Here is a 25,434-nt window from a genome sequence, read left to right as displayed (position 1 = left end):
AAAGGGCGAACAGGAAATTACTTCCTCTTATTTGTGCGACTACAATTACTCCGAGACACGTTCTAGAGCCCATTCCCAGCTGACCACAGACAAAGGAATCATTGATTTCTTTTGGTTTATGGTTTATCTTAAGAAGGCAGCTGCTTAAGGAGACAAACGGGTGCTTCAGGTTACTGTATATTCTTAAAAAGGATTAAGGTTCCATTAAAAAGGGAAAGTAAATGAGAAAACATGAGGTTATGTCGTGTTCTCTTCATTGAGTGCTGTCGGGGACACAGGTGATGTAAATCAAGGGTTCATTTCTCAAGACCCTTTTGTGATTAGATACAGTGTATCGGCAATGCACTGCTATGTGTTGCGCTCTTTGATTAAGCAATGCTTCCTGAGTTTCCGGACAGTAATTAAAGAGTAATTAAGTGTCATGTGATTTAAACGTGTCGATTAAAAGGGTCAGGAAAGCTTACTCATACCTAGGAACTGCCGGGGTTTGCCCCAGAGACTCAGGGATTTTACCCCAATCTCAGGGTGAATGGGACACCCAGCCTGGAGGTCGACTCCTTCATATTGTCCTCTGACTTAATATTCTTCATAATGTCCTCTGATATCTGATTGGTGCTTTTCTCACTGCTCTATTACAGCTGGAATCCCTACTTGAATTCAGGGTAGCCCCGCCCATACCTCAAATAGCTCCGCCTCACCTCACTTCCTTGGTGTGTTGAAAATGACCTCACTTTTAACAAATCTAAATTTTACAGTTCTCCACACGCAATAACCCTGTGTAATGATATTTAGAGATAAAATAGGCAATCTGTATCTATAAGAACCCCCCTATTATGTTAATCGCATGGGAGAAGCCATCTCAACTTCCTGTTTTCAGGATCTGCTTGATTACTCCTCCCCATTAAGTTATCTCTAATTGTTAAGTTGCTGAAAATTGCTGATTGGTTCAGGCAGCCTTTCGGTAGGAAGAGGACAAGGTGGAGAACTTTAGGGGAGGAAATCTATTAGATAATATTAGTTTTATCACATAAAGATGGAGATCTCGGCTTTGATAAAGTAAAATATCTCCACGACAACCGTGGTAGATTTAGGAAATGGATATGGTTTTGACAGCTACAGATCCCCTTTATAAATGTGTGTAAAAAGGGGCTGGAAATCCCCCCCCCCCCCCCCCGCAGAAGCCTTCAGGTCCCTGCAGAAGGGCTCATCCAGTTTGCCAAATTTATTGGATTGTCACGGATTATAAATCATTTCTTCTTAGAGAGAAAGACCCTTGGAAAAGAGGATTAACCCGTCAATTCACTGGTGGGATTACCGACCACACCTTAGGCAAGGGTCAGCTTTTAGCAGAGGGGGAGGTTCGGGTCAGAACAAAAAAAACACAAAAACAGAATAGGGAAATCTGACAAATTCCCTAAATGAGCTCAATGAAAGCTGATCAGTCCAGGACACAAAAAACAGGAACACAGGCATCATAAACCATCTCACAGGGAGAGCCAAGACAGAGCGGAAATTCTGCCTAATGTCTGTCTCTATCTGGCTGTGTGTACCTGCAGGAAAACATCCCAAAAAAATAGTTTGGTGTCCCTGATTGGTTTACTCAGTCCCTGCTTGCGCCCCAAAACCCCGATGCCCCTATGTGCCCCTCTTTCTTCCCCTGATGCCCCTCTTACCTCCCGTGATGTTCCTCTTTCCTTCCCTGTACCCCCTCTTCCCCCTCTGTACCCCTCTTTCCTGATAAATGCAGAATGGAAGGTTGTGGGTCCATGTTGTAGGACAGCCTTGTTTATTATAAGGATATAAAATTCCCTCGCATTTTCTGGAATCTCAAAGAGTTTCAGGATATCCACTTTAATTTTGGGGTCACAGTGAAAATGGGCTGTGGAAATGGGTGGAATTTAGGGGGTTTGATAGACACTCGGACTCTCGGGTCAAAAGGGCAGTTTTGACTAGACCTCATATTTTCAGTCTCCCATTCTGGAGCTGATCCTTAACCATTGCTAAATCCCCTGCTTGAACAAAGGTGTTCTGGTTAGTCGTGTGTTGCGGTCCTACCCTAATAAGGTCTCCACGAGGACCAGTGTAAGATGGGACTGGTTGCTCAAAATGTAAGATGGCTACATAGACTCATCTCATTTACTCCCAGGCCATGCATACCCCAAATAACATCCATTCTCCTCACTACCGAGTATCACGGAGCTCTGCTTGACTCCTGTACTGAATTCTTCTCTAACGCTGAGTAACGAGGTGGTGCTTTGGGATTCTAATCAGACGCTCATGCGAGTGCGCCATCCACAGAGCCGCGGGCTGGGATTTCAATAGAGACTTATCTTCCTTGATTGCAATTAGTAAATTACATTTTTGATTGCGCAATATTTTAATGTTCCTACACATATCAAGGATCACCACCACGGAGCACAAACCTTTTACCCCTAACTGCGTGTAATACATTTCCCGTCTTGCCATTAGAAAAGCGTACTCCCCGAGTGTCCCTGTTTAGATGGAATGATCCCTGTTTCGGTCATAAAGAAGAAGGCTCTGCTCTTGGGAGCTTACAATCTTTAAGGAGGTTGAAGGAAATGAGACGGAATAGGGACTGCTTGGGCAAGGATGACCTTTGTCTACTATAGTTATGACAACAGGCTAAAACTAGTAGAATTTCCTGCAATCTTAGTGGACACAATGTTATTAAAAAGTGTTCTTGAACTAAGTAAACTTTTGAGGGTTTTTTTATTAATGGGAAATATATGTCAGTTCTTGGAGTCCCTCGGGCGCATGGTGGACGGCATGGACTAAATGAGGGTGTACGTGTCATGTATAAGGATGGTTTAATATACTGCGGTCTCTTAAGAGACAGTAATGCCCAAATGGTACAAAAAAAGGTAGATTTAAGGAGATCCCTGCAATTTTTGTGAGTTCTTAGCATGACTTGGTAGTTCTTAAAATGTGAAACAAAGTTTCAACCAAAGTGTATCTTCTTTTCATAAAACCCGATTCAGAAAGTTAAAATATGTTTTTTCATTTTCAAGGTTGAAAAGAATGAAGATGGAGATCAAAAAATCGAACAAGATGCCAATAAGCCAGAAGATAAAGCTCACAAGGCAGCCACCAAAATCCAGGCCAGCTTCCGTGGACATATAATCAGGAAAAAGCTGAAGGGAGGAGACAAGAAGGGAGACGAAAACACCGGGGAGGCTGTGGAGAACCACAAAGATGATGCTAAGGAAGAGCCGGGAAAAACAGAAAATGAAGCCTCCAAGACGGAGGAACCCACCGCTGATGGGCCTTTGTCTGAAGATGATAAGAAAAAGGCTGAAAGTTCTGCAGCGGAAGATAAGAAGGAAGCAGCCTCAGAAGAGGAAGCCAAAAACACAGAAAAGTCTCAAAATACCCCTTCAGAAGAGAAACATGCCTCGGGGGAGACAGAAAGTACCACAAAAGGTACCACCGAGAACTCCTCAGGCAATGATTCCAACCAAGTTAAGGATGAGTCCAAACAAGCTGATGTGCCTGCTAGTAACCAGGAAACTGCCCCGGCGAAAGACCAAGAGACAGCAGACAGCAGCCAAGGGGAAGAGAAGAAAGGCGGTATGTAGATGTCCTCCAGCATTCAGCGAGTGTTTGTGTCGGGTGTTTAAAAATTAACTTTATTTTCATGCAATAATTATATTGGGTCAAACTGAGTCGTTGACATTCTGGACATCAAAAATAATAAAAGTAATGTATTATAAGCTCATTTTCTTAGTTGATTGGTCCAATGGTGTGCAGAACATAGTTCATCCGAGTGCACAGCTTCATTGTGATATTCAAGGGTCTTCACTAACCAATTTTGTTCACATTGACCAACACTGATCAACGAATGCAGATACGATTGGGTTCCGAGTCCCGAACTCCGTGCTAATTGCTACTATGTATCTCTTCCAATGCCCTGCAGAACAACCCAAGGACGAAGGCTCATCTCCTTCCATGCACTTCATCACCACTCATGTACAGTCTTATTTTAAGACTATAGGTTACGTCTGTGAGCGTCCGGTGAATTGAGAAATCTCTCAGCTCTCAGATGCCCCTCTTTTCTAGGAGGTCAGAATGTTTGCTGGGTATGAGGGGATCGCAGGGTTCTACGGCCCTAAAAGCCCCGATAATGTGTATAGAAACAGCAGGAAACGGCTTTATAAATTAAACGGGGTAAATAAAGCCAATTCTTCTTCTTCTAAATGCCCCACTCAGTTACACAAATACCCAGCGATAGAGCACAAAGTCACAGATAAAATCTTGCCCCAGCAATGCCTCTAACTTGTGGGTCTTTTCTTTAGTCTGATAAACATCTCCTTCCTCTTCTGCCCCCGCTGGGATCATATATAATACTCCCAGTGGGTGCTTTTTCTCCCAGTATGTTATGGTTGGTGGTGTACCTTTGAATAATGACAAATCAAGGTTTCCATGATGGCCGGTATTAGAGCCATTTGGGTAACGCATTTGGCGAGTCACTACCTAGAACTATGTGCTATTAAAGGGTTAATATTTAATTGGTCTCATATGATAATAGTTTGTTCAATAAAGTCCTGTGTGGATCAAATATAGACCAGGGATCACGGACGGAGTTTAACCCTCTCATACCTAAGGTCTGAGCTTGGCTCGGCTTCCAAGACAGATGGGATTCCCACATATTCACAAAGTTTGCGCTCACTGCCCATTATCCGGAGAACATTTAAGGCCATTATTAATACATTTCTGATTTTGTTACTTAATTAGTAATTTAAATTTACTTCTTTAGCACATTCAAAGTCAGAGTTTAAATGAAATGGTCAGGTTCTCTGGTGAGCAGGGTCCAAGGCGACCCCACCATATAGGTGACCTCATCATATAGGTGACCCCACCATATAGGTGACCCCATCATATAGGTGACCCCATCATATAGGTGACCTACGCATTTCTCTGTTAGAAGGCCAGTAGAGGCCTGAGAGGGACGATGGATCCGTAGTTTAGCTGCCTTCTGTCTTCGAAGAGATAAGAGAAACATTTAAGTACATAAAGAGATTTAATAAAGGACGGGAGGGAAGATTATCTCAAAGGAGGAGAAAAGAGACCGGACTCTAACACTAGAGAGTCAGAGACTGAGATGGAATGGAAGGAAGTTTTACTTTACTGAGAGGGTGGTAGATACGCAGAACAGCCTCCCAGCAGAAGTGGTAGAGGGTAATACAGTGAGGGGATTTAAACATACATGGGATCCTGAATGTAAGAATGGAATGACTTTTTTATAACTATTAATTTGTGTTGATTGGTTGGTCACAGAAAGTATCTTCCCGACCATTTAGTGAAATCGCCATACATTATTCAGACGTATAGGGGAAGCAGGTGCAGGACTTATGGGCGATTTCATGCCACCTACGGGCTCTGGTACCCCCCCCCCCCACAAAGCACCGGTCGCACAGCCGGGAGTTATGTGATTAGTTCTGTTTCCAAGTCCTTCCGCGACGCGCTTTATGACCGCAGAGCGATTAATTCAGATAAATGAGTCTGAAGTCTGTGGCTTCGGGATGAAAGTGACCTGATTCTCTCTCCACCAGACGAGACCCACGCGGCGCTCTACATGTCAACTCGTTTTAATACAAGAGCTAATCGCATCCATATGCAATGCGCAGGGTGGGGGCCGCTGCCAAAATGCACAAATCCCTCTGCTTTTCTGTATTAAAATCAATGGTCACATAGCAGTGCATGCAGCCACTGTTATTATTTATTATTTTATATAGCGCCATCATATGCCATAGCGCTGTACAATGGGGGGGGCTGTTGCACATGTGCACAAGCATTGAAAGAGTGCATTCGTGTGACCCCAATGCATTTCTCTTTCTTTCAAGACCAAAGCCGGAGGAGCCTTGTTGTATCTTTGGCACACAAACCTGCCAGACGGGCTGTTATGCCGACGAGTGTTTAACGTAGAAACGCTCTGCGGGGTACAGAGAGCCGGGGGGGGGCGGGATTCATTTGTTTTTGGATCAAATATATATAAAAAAATAAAATTAAAAATATCACATTTCATTGTTTACAGGGACAGAGGCAGGGGCAGGTAGGGTAACCAGTGAACATGGGAGTAGTGATCGTTTATAATGCTTTTTAAAATTTAAGGAAAAAGCAAAATCTGCTTTTTTTATCATTTTTTGTCTCTGTGTTCCGTGAAGACGAAACAGATGCTCCCTTTTTTAGGCATCACAAAAGATAAACTCGCGTCATCATTTTTACAGCTTGAATAGGTGAGATTTATTGTTGCAGTTGTTACAATGTATCAAAGTGACTCCAAATCTCCATTGTAGGATGTAGCCGCTTCGCTTTTGTAGCATTTAACTATTTGTTGCTTAACAATTTGTCAAGCATCAGATGACGTGATGCTCTGCACTGCTCTGCATTATCAGCCGTGACCTGCGATGCTCTGCACTGCTCTGCATTACACTTAGTGGGATACTTAGTGATGCTCGGTACACCTCAGAGATGCCCTTTATCATTAGACTAAAATGGGCATTCAATTATGACACGGCTTATATATTCATACCTCCCAAAAGTCCTGGTTTTGGAAGGACAGTCCTTATTCATACCCAACTGTCCCACTTTTGTGGGCAGTGAGGATCATGGGCCAGTTGGAGGATCCCTGCACCTCCCTGAATGACCCAGGGAGCTGTAAAATCACTGGATCTCAGTTGTGTATCAGTATAGATCTACTTTGTAGCCACAACGCGATGGTCTATTATGTAGGTAGTGTGTACCGTGCATTGTGAACCCGATACCATTTAACCCACCAAATAACGACACGGAGACTGAAACTGGATAAAGCAGGCCACAGCACCATTTTATTATAAAACCTTAAAACACTGTGTTGGCCCAAAACACCATAAACCAATAACAAAAATATACAAACCGATAAATAATAAATACAAATATACAAATATACATAACACATTACCGTAACATATTCAAAACATAACCAACACAGGAACCGAATTAACCCCGTCCTTGCCGGCCTCTCACACTGCACAATCCAGACCACAAGTACTCACCTCCCCCCTCGTCCAAACAAAATTGACAGCTACCTTTCGCTGTCCCACCACCAATGCTAACCACCAGCCGTCCAACAAGCTCGGTGGGCACGTCCAATAAAACACCAGAGGTCAGGGGAGGACTGAGCCTTCCATTACACCAGCATCCAAACTCCATCACTTACCAAAACCAGACCGGCAAGGACACGCAAACCGCCAGCTGTGACAAAAGAAAGAAAGTCAGTACACAAGAAATAGGGAGGGAGGGTGGGAAGCAGGTAAGACTGTTGGCCGTGTCTGTAAAAAAGGACAGTGACCGGGGTCACCCAGAGGGCACCTTATATCACCTAGGGTCTCCCGCCCCTCAATTAACATCCCCCAATCAAAACACGGACATGCCCTGAGCATGCACTAACCCACACACATACATGCTCCCTGTCCATTTAGCTACGCTGATTCCCAGGGGCCTGAGCCTGCGTGCCGCAAGGTGGCTTTTCCTGTAAGGTGGGTGGGTGGCCACGCCCCTGCTCGTGCCCCCTTTATGGCTGACCCACCCACTTTTAGCCCCTTTGCAGCTCTAGTCACAGTTACCCTGATTTTGGGCAATTGTTTTTGGGGGGGGATTAAATATTTATATAAAGAAATATTTGCAATGAATGTAAATATCTTTTTTTTTTATTTAAAGCTTTTTTTGTATTTCATATAAAAATAATTTGATTATAATAATTAAAATGACCAATCATTCATTTTGTCGGTTCTCAGAATGCATTGTAAGCTTTGGCTTTTAATTCAGAACAGGATCCACTTACTGAATGTTATTTTGATTTAACTTTTATTGAATATTATAAAAAAAAAATACTTTATGAATATATTCAATAAAAGCTGCTTTATGGGAGAATTCATCTTGAATTTAGAATCAAGCAGCTGATTATTTTCTGTAATTTAGAGACAAGCTCCTGAAATAAAAAAAGATGGATATCACAAGGATATCAGTGATCCTCAGCTTTCGTTTCACATAAGTATATATATATATAAAGTAGTGTAATGTGTGTCAAAAATGTCACGTTTTCACTCCTCATTTTCACTCCCTCACCAGGTCCTGCCGTCTCCACGTAAGGAACATTAGCCAAATCCACCCAAGATGCATCAAAACCCTTAATTCACTCCCTCGTCATCTCCCATCTTGACTACTGCAACCTTCTTCTCACTGAAGTGTCTTAATCTCATTGTATGAAAAAAATGTCACCACCACGGTCATCTTCCTCACCCATCGCTCCTCGTCAGCTTCTTGTTTGATCAAAACTGAAACTGAATATTTAGACTATTACAAATTTGCCCCCCCCTTTCAATTTTGGCCTTATAAGTGATTACCCCTCTATGTGACCGTCGTTTCCCCCATTGTTCCTCAAGACTTTTCCAGCGCTACAAAAAACCAATGGAACCCAATACAATCAGAGCTCCAGACATTCTTCCTTTCCCTTATATTTTCCGATTCTCCATCGAAATTTCCTTCAAGAGAAGTCCCAGCTCAAAGATCCATCTGGTATCCTCCACCTTATCTATGGGAATTCTTTTCAGGCTCCCTCTCTATTCTCCACCGCTCCTGACATCCAATTGCCTTGGTTTATCTCTGTCATATCAAGAATTGTGATCTTCTTTGTCATAACGTCTACAAAACACGTTGATCTTGTATGAATAAATTCCAATTGTAATCACCCCCCCAAATATTATTATTATTATTATTTTGATAACCTTTTATCTTTTAAAATTTTTAGATATTTTATGGCATACCCTCCGTACACTAACAATGCCTATAGAGTACACTGTTTGTAGTGGTACCTCAGGGGCGGGATTAATTATTGCTTCACCTATCTCACCCAACCACCTTCTGTTTCAACTGATCTTCAGCTAGTTCCCACCTATTTTATGCAGTTGCTTCTCCTACAAATACTTTAAACTGTGCCTAGGGAAGCTTGGAGTGTATGCTTGTCCCTGAAAATTGTGTTTGTTAACAAACTTTGTACATTTTAGTGTCTCCTGATTGTCTGTTGGTAGGAAGACCTCCAAGTTGTGTTACACGTTAATTAAACCTGATATGCAAAACAAGCCAAGACAATTATCCTCATCCTGAAAGTAATTAACACAATGTTCTTAATAGCGGCAATCGCCAATCAATCTCCATAATTGTGATTAGATTAACTATTTTACTGCCATGTTAAGTAATTATTTGATTAAACCGAGCAATCTACATGCTTGAATTATGGCTGAGGTCCTTGTGTGGTTACTGAGTTACTCGTAGTTAATTAATCAGCAGCCAGCATTCTGCCAATAGTGATAAGTGATAAATTACTCCAATTCCTGTTACTCGGCCCTTGGTACTTGAAGCGGAACTCACACCGAGAGGTTTTTAGTAGAATCAGATTAAAACACTCGTGCACTAACATACAAGCACTTTAAAAACACGCACTTTCTCTCGTCGAATTATCTTTCCAGCTTTCCCCCATCTCTCCCTTTCTTAGAATTTCTCTCATGTCTTGTTATCTCTCCCCTTCATTTCCCCTTTCTTGCTATCTCTACCCTTTCTATATCTCCCCTTTCTTTTATATATTCTCCTTTCCCATCTCTCCCCTTCCTCTTTATCTCTCATCCTTTTTCTTGTTATCGCTCACTTTTCTCTTTGACCGCCCCTTTCTCATTATCTGTCCTTTACTTTATCTCTCTCTTCTTTCTCTTTATTTCCCCTCCAGTTTCTTATGATCTCTCCTCCTCTTTCTCTTTATCCCTTTCTCTTCAGTCTCCCACTTTTATCTTCATCTCTACTCTCCCCTTTCTCTCTTCTTTCTCTTTATCTCTTACCTTTTGGTAATGGTTATCTCATCTCTCCCCTTACTCTTTATCGCTCTGATCTCTCATCACCTTTACCCTTTGATCTCTCTTCTTTTGTATTATCTTTTCATCTTCTCTTTATCTCTTTTATTTATCTTTCTTTTCCTCCATTTTCTCTTTATCTCTCCCCTTTTCTTTGTATCTCTTCCATGTCTCCCCATCTCTCTTCTTTCTCAAGATCTTTCCCCTTTCTCATTGTGTCACCCCTTTTCTTTATCTCTCTTCTTTCACTTTTTCTCTCAATCTCTTCCCTTCCCCATCTCTCTTCTTTGTCATTATATCTTCTTTCTCCCTTCCTCTCCCCTTCCTCTCTCTTTATGACTCCCCTTCCTCTCTCTTGACTGTTGTAGCTTCGATTTTCCGGGCTAGGCATAACTCCCCATTAAAAACCCCCCAATAATGACACCGCACACCATAAATATGGATGAGAAAAGGCCACAGCCAATTTTATTTATTAGAGTCATTGTCACGCCAAAACCTGAAACAATTAACATCGGTGCGTTAACGAGGACAACGACTCAAAACACCAACATGTAAATATATACAATAAACACCCAAGCTTGCCAAGCAATCCAGGTTCCATAACCAAATGCCACTGAAGGAAGGGACATACCGAGATGCCCCCACCCTGACCTGAGGTTCCAGCACTGACAGCCAAGAACCTCCCACCAGATGTTACCAACCATTCACTTACCACCACATTAACCCCCTGGATACCTGGCAAGCTGCCGCCCCACAGACTGTGACAAACGACACAAACCTTCAAACAAAACAAAAAGGGAGGGAGGGTGGGACTCGCAACCAGGTAAGCTAACCACAAAAAATGGTTCCTGAGCCCGGGAAAGCAGCCACTTATATAATCTACCCCCAACTCCACCCCCAAAATTCCCGCCAAAAAGCCTACCCCTCCTCCGCACAACAGCCAAGGCCCACTATAGCCCATGCTGGCCCCCCCCGTGGGCATCATTATGACTCTTCATTATCTCCAGGGCCGGCCCAAGACAAAATGCCGCCTGGGGCAAAGTTTAAAATGCCGCCCCCCCCATTATCTACATTTCCTCTCCCTGCCGCCCCCCCATTATCTACCCTTCCTCTCCCCCCCCGTACTTACTTTTCAGCAGTCCTGCGGCGAGTCTCCTTGCTCGGTCTCGGAGCCGGCTTGTAATGCTGAGCGTCGGAAATGACGTCACTTCCGGCACTCAACATTACAAGCCGGCACCGAGACCGAGCTAGAGGGCAAGCAGAGGAGAGAGAGAGGGGCGCCGAGCGGGTACTGACAGCTTGGTAAGTGAAAACCACTCGGAGCCCCTCTCTCTCTCTCGATCTGTTTTCGGTTTAAAAAGTGGCAAAGTGCCGCCCCTTCAAAAGTGCCACCTGGAGCGGTTGCCCCACTCGGCTCCATTGTCGGGCCGGCCCTGATTATCTCTCTCCTTTCTCACAATCTCTCCCATTTCTCACCATCTCTTACCTTTCTCTTGTTGCTTTTCTTTCCTTTTAAACATGGCAGTCCTGTAATGGGAGTGCAAAGTCTGCTCCTACAGACCTCTGCTTCAGTGCTCCCTTGAGGTTCGTGCGGCATCTGACATCATATGAATTGCTAGCACATAACCTGAGGGACTACTGAAGCAGCGTTCTGTAAGAGCAACTTCCATTTCAATGTTCATACATACTACAGTAAAAAAACACTTTTGCATTTTCCTTACATTACAAAACAAGTGTGATCAGAGATTAGTATCATTTGGAAATATTTGTCCCGATTTTGCTTGCTTGCTGATGTCATAACGCACATGACAACAATGCTTCCCGAAACATTGTGCGGTTTCGCCCTAAACATTAGATCAGGTGACATAAGTGTCACGGCACAAATGGCAGCAGAAACTTTTGGCAGAAATACGTTGTTCTTAGAGTTTTTAGAATGTGACAAAAGTTCTCCAGGGTTCTTTAATTATACAATTAGCCACCTAGTCGGTCCTCCATTAACAGATTCTGTGTCCGTTTACCCTATTCCCCAGCAAAATCTACGTTGAAAGGGTAGCTCACAGAGGGTTAATCTATTTTACCAACCCCGCTGTTAAAGTATAATATTCTATACGATTTCATTTTCAAATCATGCTCTTCAGAGATTACTTATTTTCCATACAATTTACTTGGCTCTGTACGATAGTTCCCTTTACTCTGCCAACTTGCGTTTTTTTGTGCTTTGTTACGCATTTTTTACTTATTTTCCCCGCAGTTTCACTTTTTTTTTCTTTCTGGCTGTCGACCGTAATTTGATTTCTTGTGATTTAATTTCCCTGTGATTTTTTTTTTTTTTTCTCCTTATCTAGTAAGTTTAACTCCCGGCACAGACAGTAGGCATCACACACCTCTTACTGCAGGGCCTGCCAGTCTATTATTCCTATCACCCTCGGCCAGTTTACTTGCTGGGCATGATAGGAATTTTAGTCTGCCAGAATCTGCCACTGGCTGGAGGCAGAAAAGGTGTTTGTATCTTCTATGCCGTAGTCCGCATGCGTGTATACTCACTCAGCTCCATCTGATAGAGTTCTGAGTGGTCTTATGAGACCCCCCCCACATACATGCACAGAAAGTGCTTCCATTGACTTAAAATAGAGTTCTTACCTGCCAGTGATTGGCTACTTCAAGCAGACAAAACGAACATGAGAAAGTGGACAGTGCGAGGGTCTTTTATTTTATTTAGTTACTTTACTATGCATTTTGGGGCAATATGGGGAATTAGTCTGTCCCTTTAATTACATTAAATTGCTGCCCAAAAGGGTCATTGCAAACGCAGTTTATGGGATGTTATTCTGCAGCGCTTATTCAGATGTGTTTCCTAAGTCAAAGTGAATGTTCCTGCTACAGTAACATTAAATTATAATAAAAACTGGGACAATACGGTATTTCAGGAAATTGCACCAAACTTGGCAGATTCGGTAAGCGGCAAACTGGAAATTCAAATTCTCATCCGATAGGTAAATTGTTAACCAGGATATCAGATTATCTACCAAATTCCTTAAATTTGCCTAGACCTTTGCATGGGGGTCATTGAAAAGTTTTTTCCCTTGGACCCCTTAATGGACAGGGCTGTTAAATATGACGGCAAAGAGATGTCAATGTGTCTGGTGAACCTTTAGTACATCAAACCCTTTTTGCGTCAAAATGGTACCATAGTAAGGCGTCTGATCACAATAGCACAAAAAAAATAAATCCTGTAAATTAGGATTATGTCAAATAATCTTGATCTGTAGCTGTTACATGCAAACAGAATCTAAAAAGATAAGGAATTATTTAAATCTAAATATAATTTTCCAGTTTCCAATCAATTTAAAATGGCGAACCGGTATGGGCGTCGCATGATTTCTCCAAAAATGTTATATATATTTTTTTTTACCGCGAGGAATCCTTTTCTTTTCGCTTGTATTTATGTTGACTTTATTGGGAAAATAATAAATCAAGTCACTTAGGAAATGAAGCAATTAGTCTCGTTGCCCGGAGCAGCCACGAGACAATGAATGATGTTAGCCTGATGCAACGCAGAATGATACAATGTATCTCTGTCATTCATTCTGTGCCGCTGTGGTTTTCTTTGTTGTCCCAAATTTTCTGTGATTATTTCTCCTACTACACATACGGAACAGACAGAAAACCATGGCTTGAATGTACTTTGATGGTTAAGGGACGTAGATATTAAAAGGGTGACACACAATCTGAACTTCATTTTACTGTAAAAAAAATGGTAAAAATGGGCAGGGGTGCAGATAGTCCAATTCTTGATATATTTTGTGGCACCCCTAAAAATATGGCTGTCTACGGTAGGTTAGGTGTGCGAGTGCCCAGTTTCAGAAGGGCAAAATGATACCCTTAAAATGAATTTAGACTTTAGAGTTTTTCTTTCTTCCGATATTTTGTATAATAATTTTTATATCTGAAAAATCTCTGAATTTGCCCCAGAGATTCCAGGTTGCACATGCGGAGAAGAGGAGATGTCTGGGCAATGATACTTGAGAACTTCTCAGGTATGACCACTCACTCTCTCTCGATGTCTCTCTCCGTTCTCTATCTACTTTTCCACAGCTCCGCTGCTTAGCCGCAGCTTCTTCTCCTTCTTTGTGTTCCCCATGCCTTTGTCTTTCTTCTCTCTTCTTCAGTGATCCGTTCTGTTACCCTGTCCTCCTGGAGCACTTCAGCATCATGGTGACACAATGGAGCAAACCATGGGGACGACCTCTCCACCCGATTGGAGGAAAGGTGAAGAGGTTGAACCCATGGTGCGTGCCGAGGTTACAACCTGATGCTGAAGTGCTTCAGGAGGCCAAGGCAACGCAGCGGATCAAGAGAGAAGAATGAAGAAGCGGAGAACACAAAGAAGGAGAAGCCAGGGAGACATAAGAAGTGAAGAACAAGAAGCAGAGCTATGCAGACATGGAGAAAGTAAGGAGACATGGAGAAAGAGAGTGTGAGAGAGAGTGAGAAAGAATGTGATAGAGAAGTTCACACATCAAATATAATAAAACTTATCTTTAAGTATCTTGGTATAAAGAAGTATAAATAATATATCGTTATAAAATATTTCAGCTTGGATATACAAGGCTCATTATTACATGAGTGTACCTCAAAGTCCCCCCCACCCCCCATGTTGTGTCCGAAGTGAAAGGACAGGAAATTAAATTTGTTGTCAGAAACAAAATGAAAAAATTTGTCTCAATCGTTTTTTGGTGCAGAAATCTACCGTATATTATAAACCTGAAAATCCATAAACTGATAAATGTCTCTGCATTACTACTTTGTATTAAATATCACTCCTGCCCGATCTTGAAGTCGAGATTTGGGGGTTTAGCCCCAGTAGCCCCTCCAGCGACCCCACTGATGCAGGTAATGATAGGACACAATAAAGCTGGACTCGACATGCAAATAGGAATAATGCGCCCATTTATTAACTGATCAATAAAAATTTAATAAAAGCAGATATATGATATAACGTAAAGAGCTGAAGGCACCATCTCTGACATCTCAGTCCCATGAGACTTTATTTCCGCCAGCATCCTCCCTCCCCAATAATCTTTGTAGAAATTGGTGATGAATGTGCTGGGGGTCTTAGATGGGGGAGATATGGAAAACCTTCCTCCATATTCTCCTCAATAATCTCCCCCCCTGACCCCCATATTCTGCTGCCAAAAAAACCCTGGTAGATTGGTGCAGCAGATCACATCTTCCAGCAGACAGGAGAAACAGCCAGCTCCTCCAATAGACGTCCTGGTGGTTGCTAGGCGATTCATCTTTAGCATAGCACATAATGAAAATAGAGGGGCTGTGGCACTCTTTAGTCGTACTTCTGTCTGTTTAAACTCCTCCCCCCTGCTGCCTCTACTGAAAGCAGGAAGTGTACTCATGTACACTTCTGGTCATGCTCAGTAGCATTTCTATTCAAGTCAACCCCCAGTAAAATTAAAGGGGCTATTAGCAGCCAATCACATGTCTGCTATTTGAGCACTGATGAATTGCCAGCATTCCGCTACTAGCCTCACTTCCATGGGAGCGTTACTGAGCATGTGCAGGGAGTATGGCTCAGGGAGTGCACTTCCTGGATTCCGTAGTGACAGCCAGGGGGAGGAGTTAAATGAGACTGGTTTTCCCGCACAGTAACTATAAAATGCATGAAAAATGGACTCTTACATGTATTAAAAAAATAAAAAAAATACTATTTAGGCCACTAGACTGTTTCTTAAAACAAAACCTGCCAACGGACCACTGGAGTGCAATCAGTGACATAAGAGGAAGAAGATTTTAAAATTCTAAAATAATATATTTCTGCCCACTGATCTGCAAATGTTTCTCTGAAATCTACTCTATTGTTGTACGGTTTTAGGACACCTAATTATCTAACAGAGGTCTTAATGATCCAGACTTTCTTCTTTTTTTTTTACCTTTTTTGCCTTTTCTTCAAGAAAATTAATGAGAACAAAAAGCTAATGGAAGTCACTGTTGAGCATTAAATGCCTCTGACTGTGGCCAGAGGATGTTATAGGAGCCGGCGTCTATTTAATATGTAATAAAAAATTGAAGCACCCCCAGTGCATCCTTATACTAACGTATAATGTAGAAACTTTGGGGTTTATTCACCAAAGAGGGAGTTTATAGGAGAGCTACATTTCCATCTCACTAATAACTCTAAGTATACATTAACTATAACTGCAAATATACATTATGTAGGGCCAACCGAGGATGCTTTTAGGGCTGTAGAACCCTGCGATCCCCTCATACCCAGCAAACATTCTGACCTCTTAAAAAAGAGGGGCATCAGGGGAGGAGAGAGGGGCATCAGGGGAGGGGGGCATCAGAGGAGGAAAGAGGAGCATCAGAGCAGGAGAGAGGGGTATCAGGGGAGGAGAGAGAGGTGGTATCAGGGGAGGGGAGAGAGGGGCATCAGAGGAGGAAAGAGGGGCATCAGAGCAGGAGAGAGAGAGGGGTATCAGGGGAGGAGAGAGGGACATCAGAGGAGGAAAGGGGGGCATCAGAGCAGGAGAGAGGGGTATCAGGGGAGGAGAGATGGGCATCAGGGGAGGAGAGAGGGGCACATGGGTTTGGTTGTTTCCATCCCGCTGCCACGGATTAGAACACCTCATCAGCCATATGAGTGACTCTGGCACTGACCCGCAGGACATTTGCCTGGTTTGCCAGATGACCGGTCCAGCCCGGCCCTCTAATTGTTTCTATCTTTTGAAGGTTAAATCACCTAAAAACCACAGACTTGTTTTTAGTTTCCATGGCAACATTCTACCGGCCACTGTTTCCATGTCACGTGACAATTAAGCATTCCCTGAAGAAAAAAGAAATTATGAATGCAGCAAACATTTCATTGATTAAATAATATTTTTTTTCGGAGGGGTTTGGGCGTTCAGTCGTAAAGTTGTTGCATTAGCCAATGGACCTTTTGGAGACGAGAAAGAAAATGTCAGCAGGTGTTTGGAAGCTGAGATAAAGCGGCTTCTCTCTTGGTACAAATTCAGAGCTTTTTCCTCTAAAGGGGTTATTTCTGTCTCGTCTCCTGGGGGTAGAAAATGGTTCTGTGGTTGAATGACGGCTCCCGGCTCCCCTGGAGCAAGAAGAAAGCCAGCGGTAGTGAATACGGCTTTCTCTTCTCTCTCTGGAGATGTTTAATCCGGTCTCCTCACCAGCGGTGGCAACCGTGCAGCTGTTGTCTAGACAGGTTGAGATGTGGGTCTCTGATGCCGTCATATCCCTTTTTTTACTCACAGCCCCCGGGGTATTACTCACCATGGGGTTACAGTGAAAGGAATGATCTCCTTTATTATAGCAGAAAGACGAATGAATAAGTGCCAAAATTTGAAAAAATTGCTAAATTGGGTTTTTTCCCCCTCTTTCTGGATGAAAAGCAGGAAGGATCAGACGAAGGGTTGAACTTGATGGACTTAAGTCTTTTTTCAACCGATATTACTATGTTACTATGTTACTATATTACTGTGTTATTATGTTACTATATTACTATGTTATTATGTTACTATGTTACTATATTATTTTATTACTATGTTACTATATTACTATATTCCTATTGTTCCTTTGTTACTATGTTACTGTGTTGCTATGACTACAAATAAGACAATTGTTTGCTGTATTTTATATATATTTAAAGTTAGTGCGGGTTTTATAGTGTGTATAGCTCAATTTATAAGCAGAAGAAGGGTTAAACGCATGTGCCGGGTTGCTCGCGGCATTTTTGCAAAGAAACAGGGCATTTTCTAGCAGCTGTGAAAATGCACATTGGGTGAGAAATGTGGTAGAATCGGTGAATGTTGATAACATTTTATTCTGGATGTTTTTACAACTTTTAGCATTTTTTGTCAAATTTTAAAAACTAATAAAAAATACTAACGCTAACACACAGTTACTTTGAGGATCTATGTTTTGAGACAAACCCCCCCTAAAATAAGGCAATTTAATAGGGAGGATTAATCATCTCAATCCAACTAATCCAATGACAAGAAGGTGATATGGCTGCTGCCACTGTGGATACCGGTAGATATTATTACATGAAATATGGAATATATTATAAAATGTGCAATGTATAGTAAAAAAATAATAATCCCTGATCTTAAACCCCAGCGCTGTATACAGTAATATAACCCCCAGAGCTGTATACAGTAATATAACCCCCAGCGCTGTATACAGTAATATAACCCCCCAGCGCTGTATACAGTAATATAACCCCCAGTGCTGTATACAGTAATATACCCCCCAGTGCTGTATACAGTAATATAACCCCCCCAGGGCTGTATACAGTAATATAACCCCCCAGTACTGTATACAGTAATATAACCCCCAGTGCTGTTTACAGTAATATACCCCCCAGTGCTGTATACAGTAATATAACCCCCCAGGGCTGTATACAGTAATATAACCCCCCAGTACTGTATACAGTAATATAACCCCCAGTGCTGTATACAGTAATATACCCCCCAGTGCTGTATACAGTAATATACCCCCAAAGCTGTATACAGTAATATAACCCCCAGTGCTGTATACATCAATATACCCCCCAGTGCTGTATACAGTAATATAACCCCCCCAGCGCTGTATACAGTAATATAACCCCCAGAGCTGTATACAGTAATATAACTCCCCAGGGCTGTATACAGTAATATAACTCCCCAGCGCTGTATACAGTAATATAACCCCCAGTGCTGTATACAGTAATATAACCCCCAGCACTGTATACAGTAACTCTCTGTATCTGCAGACCTGGAGCCACCGTTGCTGGCAGTCATGTGATATTTTGGGTGACTTTCCCGGCTCAAACACCGCACTGAGCTGATGGTTTATGGCAATGCTAATGAAGTCCGTCCCTGCATAGACTTTCATTAGTCAGAGAGTCTGTCTGGGTGATTAAGACTGAGCCATTCTATTGTCCCCCACAGGCAGTATGATAAGAAATCGGGGTGTTTCGTAGATTCTGGCTCAAATAACAGAACGAGAACTGATAAAAATGACCGATATGCAGCTGCCTGAAAACATTATATTATGGGGCAAAAACTACAAAAAAAGAAAGCACAATATTTATGATGATAGCAGAAAAAAATGGTGGAACATCCGCTTTAAACTTCCCGTTTGCTGCGCATTATTGGAGTCTACAGAACCCACAGTGTTTCTTTGCTAGCAATTATTCTGAAGGGGAGAAGTATGATCGGAACCTGAAATTCTTCTTTATGAACGATATATCAATCTCTTTATACCTGTCTTAAGAATGCTTTCTCTCCAATGCATCTAATTACTCGCAGAGGGCTATAATTTAAGTAGCAGTCAGACCCTTTTCTTGAGTAGAAGCTTTCTAGGGTTTCGTTCTGCTTTTATACTATTAATGTATGGAAAGGATGTATTGTAATCCCATCAGTATTGTTCAACTGTTGAAGGGCGCATTCACAACGCAGATTTCTTTTCTCCTCGTTCCTCGTCCAGTAGGCTTTTATTGTTTACTGAGCCGCCATTTATACAGAATTCCGGAATAGAATTCTTTATATTTCATGGCAGGAGGGTAAAATGTCCACAAAATCCATTTTACCCCAAATATTCTAATCCAGAAGTATAATATCATTAATGTTTCCTTTCTGCATCATCCCTTACATCTGAGAGGGTGGTAGATAACTGCACAACCTACCAGCAGAAGTGGTAGAGGGTAATACAGTGAGGGTATTAAACATGCATGGGATAGGCATACGGCTCCTGAATCTAAGACGAGACCAACGACTGATTAAGGTTTGAGTCTTTACAGCAGGAGAAACGGGTGACTAGACGGGGGCCGGATGGGGCCGATTTTCCGGCCAATTCTATATTTCTATTCAAAATGGCTTTAGATTTGGAACAGTGTCCACTGACTGACTATTTTCTCTTCTAGACGGGGCAGACACCCTCTACTCTCTAACCTTCTTAACGCATGGAACGTCTCTTTCTTAATAAACACGAGTCTGACTTTAATTAATTTTTTTTTTTTATTCTGTCTTTTTTTCCACCAGATGAAGCAGAACAAACCAAACCAAGTGAAAGTGCCCAACAGGACGAGGCTGTAAGTGAAGAAACCAAGGAGAACCAAGAAAATGCCTGAAGACGTCGAAATGTTCCCGTTGCTCTCCTCTTGGACTCCATCGTTCCACCTACCCGGTTCCCCTCTCTCTTATTCTCTTGACTGTCCTCCTCACGTGGATCCCTCCGACTCACTCTTCCTCCCCTCTTATTTCTCTCTGTGTGGCAGAACATGAAAAAAGGGCAGGAAAGTTTCAGTCAAAACAGTGTGGCTTAAACATTTTTAAGTGTTTTTTCGGTGTTGTTAATGGCGAGTTTTTCAGTATGGTCCAATCCAATTCATTTTGGAGATTCTCTTGCACTGTATTCGAGTTTTTAATTCAGCTCCCGCGGTCTTCTACTATTCTCTCTCTCTCTTCCTCTCTCTCTCTCTCTGTTCCACTGTGTGCAATGTTCCGTTAACTTATGGGTTACAAACTATCCGGTGAACTTAAAGAAAAAGAAAAAAAAAAAAGCAAAATTGTCTTTTTTTTTTTTCAATTTGTTTTTTTAGTTTTTTTTTTTGTTCAATTCTTGGTCCTCTTTAATGTGATGGAATGAATTTATCAAAAAATAATAAGCCCTCTCTGCAGTTTGTTTTCCAAAATAAAGCAATGTGCCAATTAGCGTATAACCGGTGACTCGCGGTGTTCTTTTTTCTTTTTATATATTATTTAAATTCAGAATAGTTGTTACATTTTTTGAAGGGTACTTTTTTTTTTCTATATTGTTCAAAAATTTTTTATAATTTCTCTTCTTGCGGTTTCAAGAAGCCTAATGTACATAAAACAAATGTGTGTAAGTATTACATTTTTATGTAGTGTTCTCCCCCCCAAAAAAGTCCTCTAGGCTTTGCACTCAAAAAGTAATGCAATTTTTTTTATATTTTTTATCCGATGCTAAAATTTCTGGGTATCGAACATACTTCCACTATCACAGTATAGTTGATAATTCCTAGTGTATCACCTGCTTATATATATATATATATATATATACTTACACCAATCAATGTAAAAGAACCAAAAACACTTAAAAAATAAACAAATTAGTTGCGTATGAGATAACAAAGGGGGGGGGGGGCAAAAAGGAGAAAGAAAGGAAAAAAATGTCAGATCTCCAGTTTGTGTTTATGGATCCAGGTTCTAAAATAAAAAAAAAGACTGGGGTGAACTTATTGTAAGTCCTTCCAAAAAGCAACAAGGGCTCATCTGCTCAAAAGCGATCGCAATCAAACTTTTGTACGGTGCTCCTATACAAGGAATTGCCCTGTCGCATGGACGGCACAGACGGCCAACTTCCATGAATGTGAAAGATCTATGAATACTAGACTTGCGCATTCGTCTTCGGGCGAACATGAAAACGAGCACGAAGAGGCCGTTTTTTTGTTCGTTCCGAAGACGCGCCGAAGAGAATACAGTGCCGGCAAAACGTAGGAGAAGACGAAGACTCACAACCACGAAGAATCGAAGAATCGATTCTTCGTTTTTGCCGCGCAGCCGCCAAAAATCACAGGAGTGAGCTGATCTCGTCTGTCCAATCAGCTCACTCTTGTGACGCCACGCTAAGGGTCTCGTCCAATGCCTGTGCTGCTGTTTTTTGAATTCTGAAGGCGCCTTTATAAGACCAGAGCTTGCCTGAGAGATCCATTCATTTTTCGCTGTGACTGCTTTGGCAACACTGCTGTGCTGCATCCGAGCGTTACAGAGAGATTGTTCTGTGTGAGACTGGTAAGCCTTAGCCTGCCATTTCTCACAGTGTACTTCATCCTCACTTCAGTTCTACTGAATTAATATTTAATAATAATATTTGATTAATTTTATATTTTTTTTATTTAATTTGCCATCAACTGTGTAGTGCTGTTGAGTTGACAGTGCACCCAGTGTCTCAGTGGCACTGGGGTGCCCTTGCCCTGGGCTGGCACTAGTGCCTATTGCCTGTCCTGCTTAAATAAATTAAATAATAGAATTTATAAATAATTTAATAGAATATATTATTAATAATTGAATACATATAAAATTATATATATATTTGTCAGTTATATATACTATAGTTAGTAATAGTATACTAGTGTAGAGTGCACTGTTCAAGACATCTTTTTTCTTAATTAATAATCTTTCATTTTATTTCATTTGTTTTGCTCACCTAAGTCCATCAGTGAAGTGAACTTGTTGGGCTAGTGAGTGCAGCCGCATAAGTGCTGTGTGTTTCAGCAAGCAGTGAAGCTAACTGTTTTGCTGTGACATTTTATTTTATTTCTAATTTCTTTTCAAGAAAAATTGACTGTGTGACGACAACTACTGTACTAAGCAAAGCTTCAAGCTACTAGCTGTAGTACTTAAATAATTCTAATCTTTAATCTTCTTAATCTTATCTATAATATATTATATAATATACTATAAATTCTAATTCATAATCTATAATATATATAAGTAATTCTTTCTAATTCATAAACTATAGTCTATCAAATTTTGTTTTTTGTATACATTGTACAGCCAATACACTGTTTTTGCAGTGGCTCACACTGTTTGGTAGGCCTCATATTATACATTTGTATTATTTGAGCCTGAGACTAGCTTAGCGCACCGACTTTTTTCTTTTCCCTGTTTGCACATATTTGAGGTTGTTGGCTCCTCATTAGTCTGGTTGCAGCTTGCTGTCCAGGGGTTAAATGGGAGGAGGTTTAATTGCACCTCCCCCAACACATTAATTTGGTTTTGGTAGCAGTATAAACTGCTTTGTGTGCCCACTATGTAGGAGGTGAGAGTAGGTTCTCACCCTATTGAGAGTGTGCCTTGACGTGGCGGGTGAGCTTAATTATGCTTTGGCCAATTCATATAACCAAAACCTCTCATTTATATTATGTTTATATATTTGCTGCCAACTTTATTAGGGTGAGAAGCGCAGACAGTATTTTGTTTTTTGTATCTATAATCCCTAATATAAGTAATTCTAATCTATTAATAATATAATATTATATATAACTTAACCTCAATTTAGCTTAGTGGGCTTGAGAGCGTCTGCCTAGAGTTAGACTAGAATACTAATATAGCTTTAGGTTTAGCATAGTAGTAGGATAGGCTCTTAGGCCCGTGTAAATTCAAAGTCTTTAATTGTTTTGTTGTTTTTTTTAAGTTTTTTTAAACACTACACTACACACACAACACAAAATTTGAAATGGATCCTCCTTTTGGATCAAGTAAAGGAAAGGCACCAAAAGCAGGCAGTAGTAGTGCGGCTAGGCCCACAAGCTCTATGGTTTTTTATGGAAAGCCTAAAGCACCAGAAGCACGTTCAAAGTTAAAGGGTAGCACAACTAGTACTTCTACTAGCCCAGTGAGTAAAAAGAAGTGCCTTTTGCCCCAAGCAGCATCTTCCCCATCCACGAGCAGCATGCAAGGTACCAAGCAGAGCCAAATTAGCAGCAAGACTCAGAGGGGTCCCAAACCAAAGCAATCTCATTCCTTCGTAGGGAAAACCACCACCACCACAACCCCCACCTCTACCGCCTCTACCACCACTAGTGCTGCGCCTACTGTTCCCACCGGTACCGTCACGCCATGTCCTCCTAGTACCTCTAGCAAGCCACCAAGTCCTTACAATATTTTTGTAAAGACAGTTAGAGAGAGGGCTACACATAGTGGAACTCCACCTAGCGAGGTAGCAGAGGAGCCTGAGACTGAGAGGCCAAGTGCAGAGTCTATTCTTCCTGCTCGCACTACTACTAGTCACGAGTCTCACGACGATATCAGTCTTAGCTCCAGCCTAGCAGGAATTCCATTCGATCTGGCTAATGAAGAGCTAGACTATGAGCCAGAGGAAGTAGAGGAGATGAGTGGTCAGGAATCAGATTCCTCAGGGAGCAGTGTCCAAATGACTAGTGCACAATTTTCCCCTGAGCCTCCACCTTCTCCGCTACGATCATCACCATCACCACCACCACCAGCAGCAACAGCAAAACCTAGCAAATCTAAAGCTAAAGCAAATAGCAGTCCCACTAAGGCCAGTACTGTTACCACCAGTCCCACCACCAGGGGCGGGCTGGGCCGGGGGCAGGGGGGCAATTGCCCCCCAGGCCGCCCGAAATCTAATCTAAACGGCCGCTGGGTGCTGATGCCGCCGGCCGGTGCTACTATAATACTTTTTTTAAAAAAAGGTATTAAAGCAGAGCCGGCCGGCAGCATCAGCACCCAGCGGCCGTGTGCGATGGCCGCCTAGTGATGGGAGCAATGCCAACGTGAGGGTTGAAAGCTCCGCCCCCTCGCACGGAGCTTTCACCCCTTACGCTGCTCCCATCACTATCCAATCTAAACGGCCGATGCGTGCTGCTAATGCCGCCGGCCGACGCTACTTTAATTTTTTTTTTTTATTTAATATGGCAAGCCAATCCAATAAATAAAAAAAAAAAAAGTATTAAAGAAGCTCCGGCCGGCGGCATCAGCAGCACGCATCGGCCGTTTAGATTAGATTGGCCGCCTAGTGATGATGGGAGCAGCGTCAGGAGTGAAAGCTCCGCCCCCTCGTGCTCAGACTGCTGGAGCACCGGATGTTAGTGACACAAAGTAGAAACAGCAGTCTGCAGCTACGAGGAGACGGAGGCCTAGACGAAGAAGTGGAAGAAGTGGAAGAAGGTTATTAAACCAATCTTTGTACAAATTATATATTATTCTTTTGTATTCGGTAAAAAAAAAAAAAAAGGTAGTGTCACCTCTGTCCCCAATTAACCCCTCCCAGTGTCACCTCTGTCCCCTTTCAGCTCCCCATGTCATTACTGTCCCCATTCAGCTCTCCAGTGTCACCTCTGTCCCCAATCAGCCCCTCCCAGTGTCACCTCTGTCCCCTTTCAGCCCCCCATGTCATTACTGTCCCCAATCAGCTCTCCAGTGTCACCTCTGTCCCCAATCAGCCCCTCCCAGTGTCACCTCTGTCCCCAATCAGCCCCCCCATGTCATTGCTGTCCCTATTCAGCTCTCTAGTATCACCTCTGTCCCCAATCAGCCCCTCCCAGTGTCACCTTTGTCTGCATTCAGCACCCCCATGTCATTGCTGTCCACATTCAGCTCCCCAGTGTTACCTGTGTCCCCAATCATATCCTCCCGGTGTCACCTCTGTCCACAATCAGCCCCTCCCAGTGTCATTACTATCCCCATTCAGCTCTCCAGTGTCACCTCTGTCCCCATTCAGCCCCCCATGTCATTACTGTCCCCATTCAGCCCCCCATGTCATTACTGTCCCCAATCAGCTCTTCCAGGGAATTAATATTTGAGAGTTTATGGGCCCACCTGATCCTGGTAGGACACTCATATTAGCTTTAAAAACACTTTCCCTGCTGCTGTGTACTATACGTCCCATAATTCTCAGCCAGTATCATGGGGGCATTTACCTGGCTGAGCATCAGGGGGACATTAGGTTTTGCGTTTTTTTACTATCCTTTGTTGCTATTAAA

General features: G+C 42.3%; 1 protein-coding gene across 1 annotated transcript; it reads left to right on the top strand.

The window, feature by feature from the left end:
• Window positions 1-340: 340 nt before the first annotated feature.
• LOC149280703 (neuromodulin-like) lies at window positions 341-20,034 on the top strand. Its single transcript, XM_089500124.1, has 3 exons — window positions 341-397; window positions 3,000-3,588; window positions 19,946-20,034. The coding sequence occupies exons 1-3, from the start codon at window positions 341-343 to the stop codon at window positions 20,032-20,034; spliced, it is 735 nt and encodes a 244-aa protein (XP_089356250.1).
• The last annotated feature ends 5,400 nt before the right edge of the window (window positions 20,035-25,434 follow it).

This window comes from Sceloporus occidentalis, unplaced genomic scaffold, assembly GCF_023333645.1.
Source record: "Sceloporus occidentalis isolate IW3139 unplaced genomic scaffold, rSceOcc1.0.p SCAF_148, whole genome shotgun sequence".
NCBI lineage: Eukaryota > Metazoa > Chordata > Lepidosauria > Squamata > Phrynosomatidae > Sceloporus > Sceloporus occidentalis.
The sequence above is the reverse complement of the archived record's forward strand: the minus strand, read 5'-3'. Positions and strand labels throughout refer to the sequence as shown.

What these genes read in the sequence shown, in the direction of transcription:
- LOC149280703 (XM_089500124.1), top strand. Translation starts at nt 341, where the DNA reads ATGCACTGCTATGTGTTGCGCTCTTTGATTAAGCAATGCTTCCTGAGT. An exon ending in GCTTCCTGAGTTTCCGGACA is followed by an intron (nt 398 to 2,999) that starts GTAATTAAAGAG and finishes AACCCGATTCAG; the next exon opens with AAAGTTAAAATATGTTTTTT. An exon ending in AGGGGAAGAGAAGAAAGGCG is followed by an intron (nt 3,589 to 19,945) that starts GTATGTAGATGT and finishes TTTTTCCACCAG; the next exon opens with ATGAAGCAGAACAAACCAAA.